The following is a 17,923-nucleotide window of genomic DNA, read 5'->3' on the forward strand; positions in this document are numbered from 1 at the left end:
CATTATTGCTGCTTCTTTCTAGAGAACTGAGTTGAAATATTTGTGTATGTGTGTGTGTGTGTGTGTATATATATATACATATATATACACACACACACACACACATACATATATATCTTTCGAATGGAAAGACGCTACTGTGGGCATTCCTGCATGTGCAGCCCAGCATCCTTTACTTCCCTTTCCCTCTAGCAACCCACCCCTGCTTTCCTTCCGGAAACCGGTTCTCCCCTAGTCTTGGTCAATGTGGTTCCACTGAAGCTGAGTCCACCCCTGATGCCAGAGTTGGAACACATGACCTGGGTCCGAGCCATTCTGCACATCACAGTATGAAATGGGAACTCACACTGCAGAGGCTTTGTTTCTAATTTAAAGACTTGCCAGTATTTCTGGAAATTCTGCGGCCCTAAAACGTGAGAATATTTAAGGGCAGAAGCTGCCGATACCATGTTCCTTCTTCATGAGTCCTGAAGGCAAAATTGAGAAAAAATGGGGTCCAGTAGTATTAGTTTAGTACCAAAATCAATCTTTCTTTTCCTCTGAACTTCTTTCAGATTACATTTGGTTAAGACAGTTTGCATTGGGAATTTTATTCCCCACAACTGAGTGTCCAAATCAATATAAACAGGTATTAGTTATGTTGTTGAGTTCTCAAATCTTGATCATCAATAAGTGGAAAGCCCCATTACAGTTACTGTCACTACGTCACATGCAAATTTTACATTTTTCCTTCCTATGTCGCAACCCAGGCCCTACTCTAAGTACTATATGTGTTCTTAAATTATTGTGGCTATTTGGCCTAAATTATTAGGTTGTTAGGCATGTAAAGATTTTTTTGAATACAATAAATGTTATATTCTTTTTTTTCCTTTCTATGTTAGTGTTGACCATGACAGAATTTCTACAGTTAGAAAATAAATGAAAAATTATCTAAACTAGTCTTATACTGGAAGTAGCAATATAGTGGGCACAATTCTAACAATGGCCCCCAAAGATATCCCACCCTAACCTCTGGAGCCTGTGAATAAGAGATGTCACTCCCATGATTACGCTATGTAATAATACAGCACAGCTGACCTTCAGGTAGGGAGATAAGCATAATCTACTCACACAAGCCCCTTTAAAAGCAGAGTTTTTTCCTGATGGCGGCAGAAAGAAAAGCCATATTCAAAGATTTGACACACCATTGCTAATGTGTGTGTGTGTGTCTAGGCAATTTTATCACATTTGTAGGCTTGTGTAATTATCACCACAATCAAGATACTCAACTATACAATTATCACAAGGCTACATTTATACCCACAAGCATTCCTAACTCCTGGCAATTGCTAATCTGTTCCCTTTCTCTATAGTTACGTTATTTTTTGAATGTTATATAAATGGAATTATAAAGTGTGTATACTTTTGAGACTGTCTCTTTTCACTCTGCATAATTTTGCTAAGGTTCATCTACTTTGCTGTATCAATAGTTTATTCCTTCTTATTGCTGAGTAGTATTCCATGCTCAACCATTCATAGGAAAAGGTTTTTTATGTTTTAATATGAAGCACTACCTGATGGCTTCAGTCATATTGGGGGAATACCTGCATCTTGGTAGTCATATATGATACACATCAAATAAATACTAAGGGACATACTTTCCCCAACTTATCTCTAGATATTGGAAACTTTTTTCACTTGTCAAGTTCTCACAGTGGCAAAGACATGGGTTCAATTATGCCAGAGCCAGAATCATTAAAAATAAGTAAATAAAATTATCAAAATTCAGCTTCCTATTAACCTTACAGAGTTCAATGACCTCGGTAAGAAAGAAAAATATTGGCATCTGTGATATTAAAGATACAAAAAGAGAACAAAATTTCTGGTGACTCCAAGAGAATTTATAACTGCTAGAAGATTATGAGCTATCTTGCGATTACAGTTTTCTGCTTGATATATGAGCTAACTTAAATAAAAATTAGAACAATCCTAGTGTTCTGATAAGATAAAAAGGCAACATATAAAAAGATCCACTCTCAAATCAACAAAGCTGAATGGCAATTTTCACAAGAAAAAGATTTGTATGGTCATGCATCATTGTTACAGGAGACATCATTTCATGAATAAAAAGGAATCATACTGTTTCTCCTAATTAAGTGTTTTTCCCTTGACTTTCAAACAAAACAAACCTCAATTATCCTCATAGACTCAGCTCCAGACCCTTCTCCACAATTCTTCCAAACACAGAGCCCTCTGTTCTTTCTCTAATTTATACATTTGCAAGGAGGCACTTCTCGTGTACTGTTGTGTGAAAATTATATTTCAGATTCTTATCATTGAACATCCACATTGTGTTCCAAGTTTCTATCTCTTGTTTATTGCCATCTTATTTATAAGAGCAAAATTCCTGGAAATACTTTAATGTCCTATAATGTGGCACTGGTTACACAAATTAAGATTCACACTGAAGAATGACAACATAGGTATATATTTAATCATTTTTTGGCATATATTTAACCTTGTGAAAAGATGTTTACATAACATATTAATGTCTGCTAGTGTTCTATCATTGTCAAACACAGAAAATTACCTTGTCTGCATTTTTGTAAATGTAGCTATGACAACAAAAAATATAACACTAAGAAAATATAGAACAATTAATAATCCAGGGTTAAGTATTTTCTTTCTTTTTATTTGCTCTTTCCAAATTTAATGATAAACATAAATAATAAAAAATAATAAGTTATTAGAGTTTTAATGGTTTTGTATTCTCTCTCCAACTATGAAGTTTAACTTTTGTGAGAACAGACTTTCCTATCTACTTATATCCTCCACTTTGGTGATCTAGGTGATTTGATCTACCCAATTTATTTAGTTCACAAAAACTAAAAACACATTATTATAGAATGACTATAGTTTGTCATTATTAAGTTATTTTATTGTGAATATGTATATTTAGCATATGTATATTCCTTGAGGTCAGAGGAATTTTTTAAAAAGGCATACTTAAATACTCTGTTCTCATTAAATATAGAGTATTTAATGAGAACTCAAAATTTACTTTTTAAATAACTTTAAAAATGTTGCAATACACAGCTTTTCCACAATGAGAATTTTTAAAGATAGGAATTACTTTGCATCCTTATGATATTTTGCACCTAATATTAACAACAAAACTATTAATAGTGTATTAATATCATCATAAAAGCTACCACTTACTATTTACTGTTTGCCAAGAATTCGGCTAAACTTTAACATCTTAAATATCACTTAAATTTCACAATAATTATTAATTCCCTTTTGTATATGAAGAAATTAAGTATCAGTAACATTAAGCAGTTTGCTCAAAATCACACAGTAAGTTCTTAGAAGAGCTAGGACTGGAAGCAAGGCTAGCTGACTCCAGATTTTGAGATGTCAATTAGGGAGCTATATAATCTCTCTTAATAAAGAATTAAAAGTATTATCAAATAAATGAATGAACATAAAAGTGAGCAACAAATGCCTATTATTTAACATAAATTGACCCTTAAGTATTAGCAAGTAATAGAAGAGAAAAGAATACAATGAACAAAGTTTAGGAACGGGAACTAAAAATTTTAATCTTGATATTAAAATCTATATGTTCTAGCATATGAATACTGGTGTATAGTTTTGTCTGTGCAGTTAGTCCCCTTGCATCAAATTCACAAGTCAATCAAAAGGACTATCAGTTAGTTGTATTCAAAATGATAAACTGATGGGCAATTAAAATGATTTTACGTATGACAACACAATTATTCTTAAATAACTTAGTTGAAAACAAAATTATTTATCTTTAATAAGTATTTGCAGAAACTATTAATTATCAAAGGAGGAAACCTGGTATTTCTGTTTTTAAAAAGTAAAAATAAGTCAAAGATAACATATGTCATAGTTTGACTAATTCTGCAGTCCAATTTTAAAACATGAAAAATATAAAGGATAGCTTATAGTTGCAGAAAGAAAATAAAATGCTGTTAGAAAGTACAAATTCGATCCCCTTATTTGATCAGCTAAGTTATAAATTTTACAAACAGAAAATAAAAAGTCACTTAACAAACTTTATGATCAATATAATTTCTATAACCTTAGACAGATTTTCACAAGTTGGTAGAAAAATGCTTTATGATAATATGAATGCAAGAAAATCAAGGACTTTTCTGTATATTTTTATATATCTTAGCATCCAACAAAGTTCCAGACAGAAAAAAATAAGTTAACAAATGTCCAGAAATTAAATGACTGATCGTGTTCTGAACAGGATCCAAAGATGTTTGTTACAATATGATTTATAAACTCAAAATACTTGAAACTAACAGAGGAATGATTAAGTAAATTGTGATAATATTCTTGGCCACAAGAGCCAAATGGAAAATTTCTACCTGAAAATACAATAACGGACATTAAGAACTCAGCGTGTAAATTTAGCAGCAGATTAGAAGAAGAAGAAGAGAGATTTAATGCATTGAAAGACAGGTAAAAAAAAAAGTCACCTAAAGCATAAAAATAAAAAAGGGAGAAAATACAAAATAGAGAGCATAAAAGACATAGGGTTTACAGTAAAAAAAAGAAAAAAGTTCTAATGTACATATCATTAGTGTTCCTGTGAGAAAAAAAGAGAAATGCAGCTGAAATAATATTTGAAGAAACAATGCAGGGATTTTTCCAAAACTGATAAAACACAATAAGCCACATATTCAAGTCCTAAAATCCACAAGTATTATAAATACAAACCATAGACAATAACAGCAAAACAAAACAAAACAAAAAATCCACTAAGGAAAAGCATAGTAAAAATCAAATACAAAGAAAAAACCTTAAAGTCAGCCAGAGAAAAACAACATATTGCCTTCAAAGGAGAGGTGAGACTGATACAAGACTTCTCAATTTTAAAAACAAAAATAGAAGCCAAAACCAATGGAATAACTTTTTCAATGTGTTGTATAAAATTATATGACAACCTAGAATATCACACCCAGTAAAAATTTAAAAATGAGAATATAGAAGTGAAATGCAGATTTTTTTAAAGGCAAATAAATATAGAGAGAATTCATGACAAGCAGAGCCATACCCCAGGAAATATTAAAAGATGTTCATTCAATAGAGAGAAAATGATTCCTAATGGAAGTCCATAGATACAGAAAAAAATAAAGATCAACAGGAAGGGTACAAATGTGGCTAACTCTAAATAAATATGGATTAAGAAAATAATAATTTTAATACTTTGGGGGTTTGAAAAACTTACAGAATTATAATATACACCAGTATTTAGTCAGAAAGTGTATATACAGAAAACAAAAATTCTAAGGCCCTTGAATTATCTGAGAAGTGGTAAAAGCACTCATTTATAATAGATGTTAATGACAGAAGCCTGTATAATCTCTAGGATAACCGCTAAAAGAATACTAAATGAATATGTAAACCAAGATAATTGGAAGGAAGGGAATGAAATAATATGTAAAATACTCAACAAATCCAAGAGAAAGGAAAAAAAGAAAAATAGAACACAGACTAGATGAAATACATAGAAATCAAATAGTAATATGTTTTATTTAAACCCAGAAGTATCAGTAATTATGTTACTGATAATTGGACTGAAATCTTCAATTAAAAAATATAGATAGGCATACTGCATTTAGAAAAATTATATGCATTCACGTAAAACACTTTCAAATAAAGATAGAATCTGAAAATAAAAAGATACAAAAATATATCATGCAAACATCAGCCAAAATCTAGGGCCACTATATTTAATATGAGAGAATATAAACTTTAAGTTAAAAAATACTAAGGATAAAGAGGAACATTCTATAAATAACATAAAGATTAATTCTAAAATCGTATGCATCTAATAAACAGCCTCAAATTATAAAAATAAAAAATTAATAAATAAAAGGAGAAATAGACAAATTCGCAATTATAAGTGGGACATTTTAGCCTTATTTCTCTCAGTAAATGATTTACCAAGAAAAATATCAGTAAATATATGCAACATTTGGAAACACATTTATCAAATGTGATCTCATTGACATAACTAGAACACTGCACCGCCAAACTGCAGCATACATATTCTTTTCAAGTACATATGAATAACATGAAAATTGTCCAGATGTTGGTTAGAACATAAAGCAAATCTCAACAAAAAACAGAGTTGAAATCATACCAAAAATGTTCTTCAATCACAGTAAAATTAATCTAGAAGTCAATAACACACATATAAACCAGAAATCTTTCATATGTTTAGAAATTAAGAAATATACTTCTGAATAATCCATGAATCAAAGATTATAATGAAATGAAAATTATGATGAAAATATGACTTCAAAATTGGTGGAATGAAGTCTGAGAGATGGCTGGAAAGCTAGGCTGGCTGAAGCAGAGGAAGGGAGAAAAGAATGATGGTCAGAGAAATACCACAGGCCAAGAAAAGTTGGACGATCTAACACATATTAAAGACATTGGTTTTACTCTAAAGGGAATGAAAAGCCATAGGAGGATTTGGAGCTGAGGATTCCTATGATCTGACTTATGAATATGAAAGGATCACTCTGGCCATCAAGTAGAAATGGGTTGTAAGGGGCAAAAGGTAGAAGGAAATAAACGAGTTAGGAAACTAACTAACAGGTCACTGACTGCTTGAACTCTGCTCTTATCTAATTCCATATACGGTAACCTCATAATCCCTCCACCACCAGTCTCCTCCTTGTCTACCACATTACTCACATTTAAACCCTTATTACCTACTACTTTCACTATTATAATACTAGACAGTCATTCTTTGGGGGCTACACGTTTGAAGAAAGTAGGAGTAGAGTTTCCTATTCTTACCTTGAATAGCTTGTATAAATAATATTGAACAAAACAGAAAGATAAATAGTACATTTTTAGAATGGATATTAAGCAGCATAATTGAAATTTGGGGTACCTCATGTTAGTGAGAACAAAAATTAAACATAAAATGCTTACTTGAAAGCCCTTCATAATTTCTGAATTACTGCACATTTATGATACAAATCTAATCTTTTGGATTGCTTGATTTGGACTTTGTTTCAAAGAAGCAAGTACAATTTGATTAACTGTTTGCTTTATTTTAATTCACAGAGAACATATGAGAATTAATTTTAAAATATACTAAAACACAAATATCAGCCAATATCAGGATATTTGACTTTTCCAATTAAGAAAAATACTATCTCTGTATATCTAGAACACAAAACAATTTTAAGCTCTCGTATATAGTATAAAAGAGCTAAAGATTAATGCTTAAAACAGAGCAGTTCAATAGCTAGGAACAGAAACCCAATATGAGATTTTATATAACTTAATATGAGATTTTATTCCTAGAAAGTGTAATTGAATTTAGTGAATATCAAAAGCAATTATTATATCAACATTGGTCTGTATTGGTAGAAGTTCTAGAAAGAATAATTTGAGTGTGGCAACTTAAACAGTCCACTTTCCTTAAAAAGATAGTCTATTATCGAAACCAACCCTTGCATTCACTATCGCTACAAAAATTGTGTTGATATTTGATAAATAAAATGAGAAGAATGTTCTAATCAAATAAGATGGCTACTAATTACCATCAATTATACGCAAGATGACGTAAATGATTTAATAGAGTAATATATTATATGCTATTGAATATAAGAAAATTAGTATATGGCTGAATTTTTAATGTTTTTTTTTTTACAATTTTATATAAACATGATCATCATCTGTTTGTTTAAAGAACTTCTCATTATTATTAAATTATCTTTCTTTGAAAAGCAGAGGACTATAATAGTTCCTTTACTTAGTACATCTCAAACCTGTTACTAAGAGAAAACTTGAATGCAGAAAAAAAAGCACGTCACTTCTTTCAAGGTTCATTTCTTCTGTTTTATCATGGGTGGAAAAAAGGCCTTATGAAAATTGACCAATGCAGTATAGTTTGGATTTATATTCTCTTGGAAGGGTAAATGTAATAAAGTGAGTACCAAATGCTCAGTGTTTATTCCATATGGATTGTAGCCAGACTTAATTATAGTAGGACTAATTTTATAGCAATTGTTAAAAATGTAAAACTGATTCAGGAATTATATTTTACAAATGAGGCTTTGATTTTAATTTAAACAATTCTCCTACGGTATAATATACATTATTCAGGAATGTTCTGCTTTTGTTATGATTGAAATGGTAGAGATACTTTAGGAAACCAGGGGGCAGAAACTCCTGTTCCTTATCAAATTACATCTCTTAATGATCATAATAATTTTATGCACTAGATTAACTTTAAAATGTAAATATTACCATATTTTAAAATTTAAATTGTTAGATATTTATTTTTACAATAGTAGTGGAAAATGTGAAGCAAAAAATAGCATATTCTTACCTATTTTAGTCCAAATATTCCTATTAATAAAGCATGTATCAGGCATCTACATTAAAAATGCTTTTTACAACATATCTTGATTTTTGTTCTATTGCAGATATCATGTTCAATTATTAAAATTTGGAAAATAAATAAATAAAAATTTTAAACTTTAATAACAATTATTAATATTTTTATTGATATATATAACCTGCCCATCTGGTTAGCTATTTTGCTTTACATTTATCTATGTAAAATGAGGATACTAATAAAAATATTTTATAACTTGCTTTTTAATTAGTCTCAAAACTCGTAAGACATTCAATTACATTTTAAATTTTAAAAAAAAATGAAACGTCTTTAAATTATATGTACTCTTTTCAGAGAGTAAAGTACATGCCAAGTTGACTCATGAAGAGAAATGTCGGTGTGATCTGTGGCAGCTGCTGGGTTTCCTGGGAAGGAAGGGGCCAGTTAGGAGTACAGTAGCTGGCAAACCCCTCAGCGCTTAGCAAAGTCACTAGTGGGAAAAGAACAAAGGCCTTTCCAATGCAACTAACACAGATGTGCCCAAAGGCAAACTGTCAGAAACAGTTAAGATGACAGCTACTCACAGTTCATTATTTCCTTCTCACAGGTCACTGGGTGACAAGCTGGGTCAGTGTGCTTTGTCGGTTGTCCCAATCCTTCCCCCCCCCTATTCAATTTAAATAAGGATAAAGAGCTCCATTGGATAAATTAATGTAAACAAACAGATTCCTGACACTTAAAGATGCCAGAATAAGACATTTATTTTATTTTTGACTAAATTTAGAATCAAATGTGCACACAACTTACTTTAGCCGAGCAAAAAGAGAACCATATTTCCATATCTCACGGACAGAGGAAGCAAAAATATTTTAAGTGTGACTAAAGCAAACAAAAAAACATAACCTATTGTGAAGTAAGAACCTTCCATTCAGGACTTTACATAGTAGGAAATTTTCCTTTCTCTTCAATCAGAAAAAGAAGTTTTCTACATTACAAAAAAAAAAAAAAGGATCAACAATCAGATTGCTTTCCACAATTGTTTGAAACGTACATTAAATAAAATGATTCTGACTGTAAATGGAAGAGCCTGGTTTGCAGTGATTATTGCAGTTTTTTTAAGAATATAATTCAAAGAACACAAATCAAAATGTCAATAGTCTAATCAAATCTTTTATAATGTAATATGCATAAAATTTTAGTAATAACTTAATATAGCTATTCAATATGATGATATTCTGTTATAAAATTAATAGAATAAAAACTACTAGGAATGAGGAAGAAAACAGTAGTTAAGGGCATGGGCTGTAGATCTAAATGGATGTGGGTTCTAATCCCATCTTCCCTATTAACCAGATGTGTAAATGGGCACATTACAAAGCCACTCTGAATCTGTATTTTTATTATAAGAGTACCTCTACAACCATATTATTATGATAGTAAGTAAATCGGTCTATCACATTGTTATAAGAATAAATATTTAGAATAGCAGTTGGCACGTGGTAAGTACTCAATATTTATACTCAATAAATAACAGCTACTAAGTTACCTGCTACCAAATTTAGTATATACAAAGCTGACCTGAACCACCATGAGAGGCATGAAACGCTTTGGTTAATTATGACAAATTACAGTCACATTATTAGAAGATGGTTTTTAAAAACTCTAATCTCCAAATACAAGCTTCTATAAATCAGCTAATCTAGACGATTGGATTCAACAAGAAATCAGAGGTCCAGAGTCCCCCTTTAAGTTTTCTACCCATTATTTAGTCTCCACTGAAACCTGCTTATATTCATATATCTTTTATCAATCCCATTGTAAACTGGTCCACCTTATTTAAAGGTGTGTTTCTAAGATATCCAGTCAAAATATAGGCCCTGTTTAAAAACCTGAAGATTTGGAATAATTGCAAGAACAAGAACATGAATGGTCAGGCAGAACAATAAGACTTTGGGTTCAGAGAGGCCAATCTTAAATTACTAGCTGGAAGGCTTTAGCCAAGTAACTTAATCTTTCTGTGCCTCAATTTCCTTATCAGTAAAACAGAAATCAATACCTCTGTTTTCCATACTTCATAGTTTATTGGGAAATAATGCACATAAATCACTCAAGCAAATTCAGTATGAGTTATTAATAATCTAATGTTGTCCCTGGTGCTCTAAAATTCTATTTTTTCTTTCAAATTTCTACAATTCAGATCATTTCACGTTATTTCTTTATTTTTTGTAGTGATTTGGTTCTTTATTTTGTAAAATTATCATTGATAAAAGCAAAGAAATGTAAATCTCTCTCTTGAAGCCGTGATAATGCACAGATTTCCTTATATTTGGAAAGCATGTAAACCTAACAAGACAACCCAAGGTTCAAAGTAATCAATATGCCAAATCCGGTACCATGTTCTAATTTAGCCAATAATTCCTTCCAAAATGGGAAGAAAGTAATTGCTCTAAGTACTTACTCTTTACTCGAAATAACTTTGTTAAAGAACAGAAAGAGATGGAGAGAAACTGAAATTACATCTATTGTCGTAAATTGTGGGGGCGGAGAGGAAAATGCAGATAAGTCCCTGTGGCTTTAAGAGAAAAAAAGGAAAGAAAGAAGAGTTGTAGCCTGAGACACAAACCCAGCAGAATGCCCTGGGGACTTGGGAAATTTCTTATGAAATAAAATCCTAAATATACTACCAGTCAATTCCTATTGACTAAAAATTACAAATCTAAATAAATACAACTCCCATTAAAAACTCTTATCTACCTCTATTTGTTTTCAGAACATTTTCATAACTACTACTTACTGACTGCTTACTACATTTCTGGAAATTTAAAGACATTTAATTCTAACAACTCAAACAGGTATTGTGGTCTGTTACCTGATATTAACTACTTTGTTTTTTCTTGTTCGTTTGTTTGTTTGTTTGGGGGGAGGGTTAGGCTTCACATTTCCTAATTCTTCTCTCAGCATTCCATCCTTAGATTCTATTGCTTCAGGGAGATAGAACAACAGAACCAGAAGACAAATCCCTAAACTATCCAATGCCCTCAATCCTCAGAGAAAATATTTCCAGGCAGGGGAAGGAGGGAGTCATAGAGAAGTAGGTGAGTGATCACTGAGGTCCCCACATGCTGACCCACCAGGGCCAGGGCCTTGGGACAAACATCAAAACTCCAGACAGGTTTCAGAAATCTGAAAGCAGAAGGAACCTGTGCCTCTTCGAGTAGAACCTTGAGAATAATGACAGTCACCAGCACTCTCTCAAAAAGGGAAGAGTGGCTGCCGGGTAAGTCTGGAGAGAGAATCCATCGACAGCCTCAGACACAGCATTTGAGTTGTCCAGTGTCCCAGTGTCCTCACACCTCCTGTATTACATGAAAACGTCAAACACTGCTCCCCAGACTTAGTGCTCTGGAAGGAGAGCGGCCTGGTTGTGTCGTGGAGCATCGGGCAGTTGAGAGCCTTATGTGTGGCTGGGAATGAAGACCTGGAACTGAAGTTTTCATACTGGTCCAGGACACCCCCAAACTATGACACGGTAAGGTACTAAATTTGTTATTTTTGTTTGACTATGTCCTATCTTACTCAAAATGACAAAATCAAAGGGTATGAGATTTAAATAACAAAGAGATAATAAATAAAAGAATCACTTTCGTTATCAGGGAAAAAAATGTTCCCTTCCTGTCAAATTCTGAGTCAGAAATACATAATTTAAGAATATAAGATAGTTTTAATTGAAATAAAGGTTGTCATGCTCCACACAAACTTACACAACGTTATATGTCAACTACTTATCAATAAAGCTGGCTGAAAAAAAAATTTTAAAGAAAATAAAAGTTGTCATCTGTCATCTTCTTTATTTCTTCATGCAACTGACATTTCTATCCACAGTTAGAATATTTAAACTTAGGAATTCTCTTGAACTTTAATGAGTATAATAAGAATTGTATTACTACTTTAAGAGCACTTCAATCAATAGTTAATTTCAAACAATTATATATTAAAATTGCAGTTTATAACATCATTTTGTGATTTACAATGCCAAACCCCAACAAAATAATAATAATGATAATAACAATAAACTTTAGTTTTCTAATTTCATAAAGAGGATCAGAGAAGTAGTTTCCATTTACTGATTAAGGATAATTTTCAATTGGTTAGCAAAATATTCGATGTTAGTTTTATTCTAGTAATAGAAATTATGTCAATTTGTTAAATTATCATTACTTAAGACCATCTGTTATGTACTCATTTTCAGGTCTAAATAGCATATTTTCCTCATGAACATTAGGGTTTTTATGTGTGGCTTTCTTAAAGACCTCTTGGTATTTTCACAATTGTTTATATGCTCGGTACTGCCTTACCCTAATTACGTTATTTCAGAGTATTTTAGTAAGATCCCGAGACAGCAACCCTTCTGAAGTATGCTTATAAACAATACCATACATCGATCTTTAATGAAATACACATAAATGTCACCTCTCTTGATCAAATGTGACCCAAAAACTACTGTGCTTGAAAGCCAAAGGGCTTTTGAGATATTTCAATAATCGTCAAGAAATCAATCTTACATGAAACTGAAGGAAAACATCGAATGTCATTGAGCAATAAAGCTCCATTCTGTCAGTTCCCTACCTCTGAGCAGAAGCCTTAGGATGTTTCTCCTCCAGCTTCCTCACCAGTGCCACTGTCTCCCAAAGAGAACCTTCTGGCATCAAATGGGCGTCTGAAGGCTCTGGCAGTTGCTTCAGACCAGGGATGCTGGCACTTTTTTGCAGAACCTAATAAGTAAAATATAGGAATAATGTGGCGAATTTTCATTGAGTGGAAATATCTAAACTATATATACCCAAAATTTAACATTACACTTTTCATGGTTCTTTCAGCCTTCTCCAACTGGCTCATAAATCATTTTTATGTGGCCAGAACTAAAGAAGGTAGTCCTAAGAAAAGTTATAATGTATCACCATGTAGTTAATAAAATCATCTTTATATAAATATATAGAGATATTTATACAAATATTAATGTGCATATGGATATTTATATTATGTGTATGAATTTTAAAAATCAGTAACATTAAGATGTGAATTTGTGCTGGCCTCCTAAAAACAATGTGAACATTTTTCTCTTTTCAAAAAACATTTTAGAGATCTATTTTTGTCTTGCCTCTGGCTCACTACACTGACCTCTTCTGCTAAGCTGCTGCCATGTTCCTGATGAGCTGTGGTCCAGGCACCATTGTGAATGTGATACTCTGTCTGGGTCACATTCACTTGTACATTTAGCTCCTCTAGGTAGGTCAGAACAAACTGAGGATAAGCCTGTAGGATGGAAAAAAAAAAAAGTTGTACCAGCCTTGTAAGCAACAGCCAAAAATCTATACAACTAGAATGATGGGAGGATTAATTGTATTAATAAGAAAAAGGTCTGGCTAATAAACTTTGTACTTTATTATCAATTTCAGATCAAAATCAAGCAAAATAACTTTAATATTAGATTTCTGATTAATTGTTTAATCTGATCAAGTTTAACTAGATGGCTAACCATCCCCTTTAGAGAGATAAGATTAAAATATTAAAGCCAAACTATATATTAATAATAATAGCTAGCATTTATTAAGTTATTTCTACATAAAAGGTATTATTGTAAATATATTGTATACATGTAATGTGCAGTTGCTATATTGTTTGAGAATATTCAGTTATGCTCTGGAAGATAAGAAAACAAATGGGATAGATGAAATTTATTAGTTGCATTAAGCATAGATAAAGAAGTTAGTAACCTGAGAAGTATCAGACGGAAAGTAGAACATATATATATGAACATAGAAAGGGGTAAAAGAAAAAAAGAGACATGTAATAGTCATGATTTACTATCTAACAAACATAGCCACAAATACTTAGAACACACTAAACAGAAATGAAGTACATGAGATACACAAAAATCATGAGATCTTTAATTGGCCATCTATTGCTGCCTCTCCTTTTGGATATTCTGCTGGATAAAATCCATAGCTGCCCATCAGGCTAAATGGGGACCACAGCTTTTGGCCATGTGTACTTGCCAACCAGCTCTCTCATGGAGAAAGTGTGTGTCACTGTCTCAGGCACCTTTTGTCTGTTAGATCCACTTGCTCAAATTTCAACTCTGGTCTTTGCAACCACATCATCAGCAGTGAAGGGTGATGCAACACAGGGAGAATATTAAGGTAACGTGGCCCTTTAACTCACGTGCACCTTAAGTGTGTTAACCTAGCCCATCTCTCTTCCCATACATTTTGCTTTGTTTTTTTTTTTTTTAAATCAATTTAGTAAATTGTGATTTGAGCATTTTAATTTGGTCTATGTACCTTTCTGTTCCATGAGCTTTAGGATAGCCTATTTAGGAGTATATTTGGAGGCTATCATTGCATCAAAGTAATTTCCCACTTGACAATATGTTTATATTTTAATCCTTGCAATAGCCTTTTGAAATAGCTATTATTAGTGTATCCATTTTAAAGATGAGGAAACACACAGGGAGATTAAGCAGTGTACTCAGTGCCATCCAGATTGTTTACTAGTCCATTAAGCTTAGATATGCTGCCTCAAGTTTTTTTTTTTTTTTTTTTTACTGGTGTGGAACTAAAGTTCCAACCAAACATATGAGGAGGTATTCAGTGAATAAAGCATGCTAAGGTCCTTATATTGTTCTGGAAAAAGAGATATTAAATGACTTTAAACTTTGTTAGAAAATGTGTAACTAAATATGCCTGTTAAAAACATAAGGCACTCCAGAAACTTAAATGCATATTACTAAATGAAAGCCAATGTGAAAAGGCTACATATTATATTGTATGATGCCAACTACATAAAATTCTGGAAAAGGCAAAACTGTGGACACAGTTTTAAAAATATCAGTGGTTGTCAGAGGTTAGGAAGAAGGGAGGGATGAAGAGGTAGAACACAGAGGATTTGGGGGTGGGGGGCAGTGAACCTATTCTGTATACTATTATATACTATAATGGTGGACGCATACCATTATACATTTATCTAAATCCATTGAATATACAACACCAAGAGTGAGCCCTATTGTAAAGTATGGACTTTGGGTGATGATGTGTCAATGTAGTTTCATCATCTATGCAAAATGCACCACTATAGTGTGGGATGTTGATAGTGGGGTGTTGTGCATGTGTGGGGACATGGGGGTATATGGGAGCTCTCTGTACTTTCCACTCAATTTTGCTGTGAACCTAAAACTTCTCTAAAAAATAAAGTCTATTAAAAAATGTAAGGGACCTCACCAAAAGTAGAAGTGACAAAAAGAATAGATAAATTATACTACAACAGAAGTTAAAAGTTTTGTGCTACAAACACTGTCACAAAGAAAATGAAAAGACAACCCACAGAATGGGAGAAAATACTTGCAAATCATATGTCTGATAAGGGATGTGTATCAAACACATAAGAAAATGTTGGAAATCAATAATAAAAAGACAAATCACTCAATTTAAAAATGAACAAAGAATCTGAGTAGAAGATATTTCCCCAAAAAAAGGCATACAAATGGCCAATAAACACATGAAAAGATACCCAACATCCCTAATCATTAGGGAAACACTAAACAAAACCTCAATGAGATACTACTCCCCACACTCTAGGATGGTTGTAATCAAAAGACAGAGAATAACAAGAGTCAAGAAGGATGCGAAGAAGTCGGAACCCTCATACGTTGATGGTAAAATTATAAAATGGTGTAACTGCATTGGAAAACAGTTTGGCCAGTCCTCAAAATATTAAATATGGAGTTATCATATTACCCCAGAAATCCACTCCTAGTTATATACCAGCAAGAAATGAAAATAAATATCCACCAACAAACTTCCATACAAATGTTCATAGCATCATGCACAATAGCCAAAAAGTGGAAACAACAAAAAATTAACTGTTTAAATGTCCATTAACTGATAAATAGATGGATAAAAGGTGATATTTCCATACCATGGAATATTTTTGGCATTAAAAAGAAATAAATTACTAATGCATGCTACAACGTGGATGAACTTGGACAACATTATGCTAAGTGGAAGAAATCAGTTATAAAAGACCACACACTGTGTGATTCCATTTATATTAAATGTCCAGCAGAGGCAAATCTATGGAGACACATGGGGCTCGAGAGAGAGGGCAGAAAGAATGGGGGACAAGGTACCTTTTAAAGAGAACAAAGATGTTCTAAAATTAGATCGTGGTGATGGACACACAACTCTGTGAATATGCTGAAAAATACTAAATGGCACACTTCAAATGGGTAAATTGTATGAAGAAAAGCGATGTCAGTGTGCATAGAGGCAGATCTTCCAGGCTACTCAATCTTCAAATGACTGCTGCCTCCATTGACACCTTGAATGCAACCTCCTGAGAGACCCTTGAGTTAGAACACTCAACAATACCACTCCCGGCTTCCTGGCCCACAGAATCTGGGAGACAATAAATGTTTGTTGGTTTAAGTTACTATATATGGGGGTAATTTGTTACACAGCAATAAGTAACTAATACAAATAAAATATTTAAAAAAGGAAATGAATATGTTTGTTTTTCCACGATCATTATCAACATTGGATATTCCTAATTTTCCATATTTAACAGGGAGAAAAAACTATAATCATTTTACATTTATTTAAATTTAAGTGAGGTTGAAATTTTTTATTTGGTTTGGCTCTTTTTTCTTCTGTCATATATTTCAATTTCATGTCCTTTACACTTGTTTTTCTGCTGAAGTGTTTATCCTTTTTATAATTGCTATATCAGGAGCATTACATATTAAGAGTATTATTCAATTTTCTAACATTTATGTTGCAAAGATTTTTCTTTATTTTCCATATCTCCCTACTTACTTTTGTTTATGTTATTTTGTATTTATAAGTTTTAAAATTTTTTCATATACTCAATGCCATTAGTTTTTCCTTGATGGATTCTATCTTTATTTATATGTTCATAAAGACATCTACTTACTATTCCTGTGGGTTAGATGCTTTCATTCTTGCTTTCTAGAAATCTAGGTATTTTTTGGTTCCACATTCTAATCTAAATCTTTAATTTAGCTGAAATTAGTAGTTTGTATAAAGGAAATAATCTTTTTCTTTTTGCGAATAAATAGAGGGATGGTTAACTTTAAAACAAGCAAACAAAAGTAAAAAAACTTACTGAAGTAAAAACAAGAAAATGTAATACTGTATTTAAATTTGTTCATTATTATTATCATTAATAGCTACAAATTATCAATTAGCTAGAATTGTTATGCCAGAATCTATCAATAGGCCAGAATCTGTGCCGAATACTCAAAATGCTGGTATTAATATCTCTATTTTTCAGACAAAGAGTGTGAAGCTTGGAAAGGTTAAATGACTTGCCTAAGGCCACACAGCTAATAAGTAGTGAAGCCAAGATTAGTTATTAATATCCTAAAGCAGTAATTCTTTTTATTTTTAATGAATAGAATGAGCTCCATTTATGATCCAGCTGCAAATAATTATCAAATTATCCTCCATTTTAGCCTTAACTAGA

The 17,923-nt window shown here is 32.1% G+C and overlaps 1 protein-coding gene across 15 annotated transcripts in view; it reads right to left on the reverse strand.

Moving 5' to 3' along the window:
* The window catches only part of DCDC1 (doublecortin domain containing 1), a 358,252-nt gene that overhangs the window by 132,962 nt on the left and 207,367 nt on the right, over window positions 1-17,923 (reverse strand). For 14 of the 15 annotated variants that reach the window (XR_004950812.1, XM_036220546.1, XM_036220547.1 and 11 more), the window contains 2 exons: window positions 13,562-13,696; window positions 13,010-13,155 (listed from right to left, as the gene is read on the reverse strand). Coding sequence is in view for 13 of the 15 variants with exons in the window: in XM_036220546.1 (XP_036076439.1) it covers window positions 13,010-13,155; window positions 13,562-13,696 (281 nt within the window). In the remaining 2 variants the exon portion in view is untranslated. Of the gene's footprint in view, window positions 1-13,009; window positions 13,156-13,561; window positions 13,697-17,923 lie in introns of those variants that run through there. The other variant, XR_004950813.1, reaches the window with a different exon arrangement.

Source organism: Rousettus aegyptiacus, unplaced genomic scaffold, assembly GCF_014176215.1.
Source record: "Rousettus aegyptiacus isolate mRouAeg1 unplaced genomic scaffold, mRouAeg1.p scaffold_m13_p_5, whole genome shotgun sequence".
NCBI lineage: Eukaryota > Metazoa > Chordata > Mammalia > Chiroptera > Pteropodidae > Rousettus > Rousettus aegyptiacus.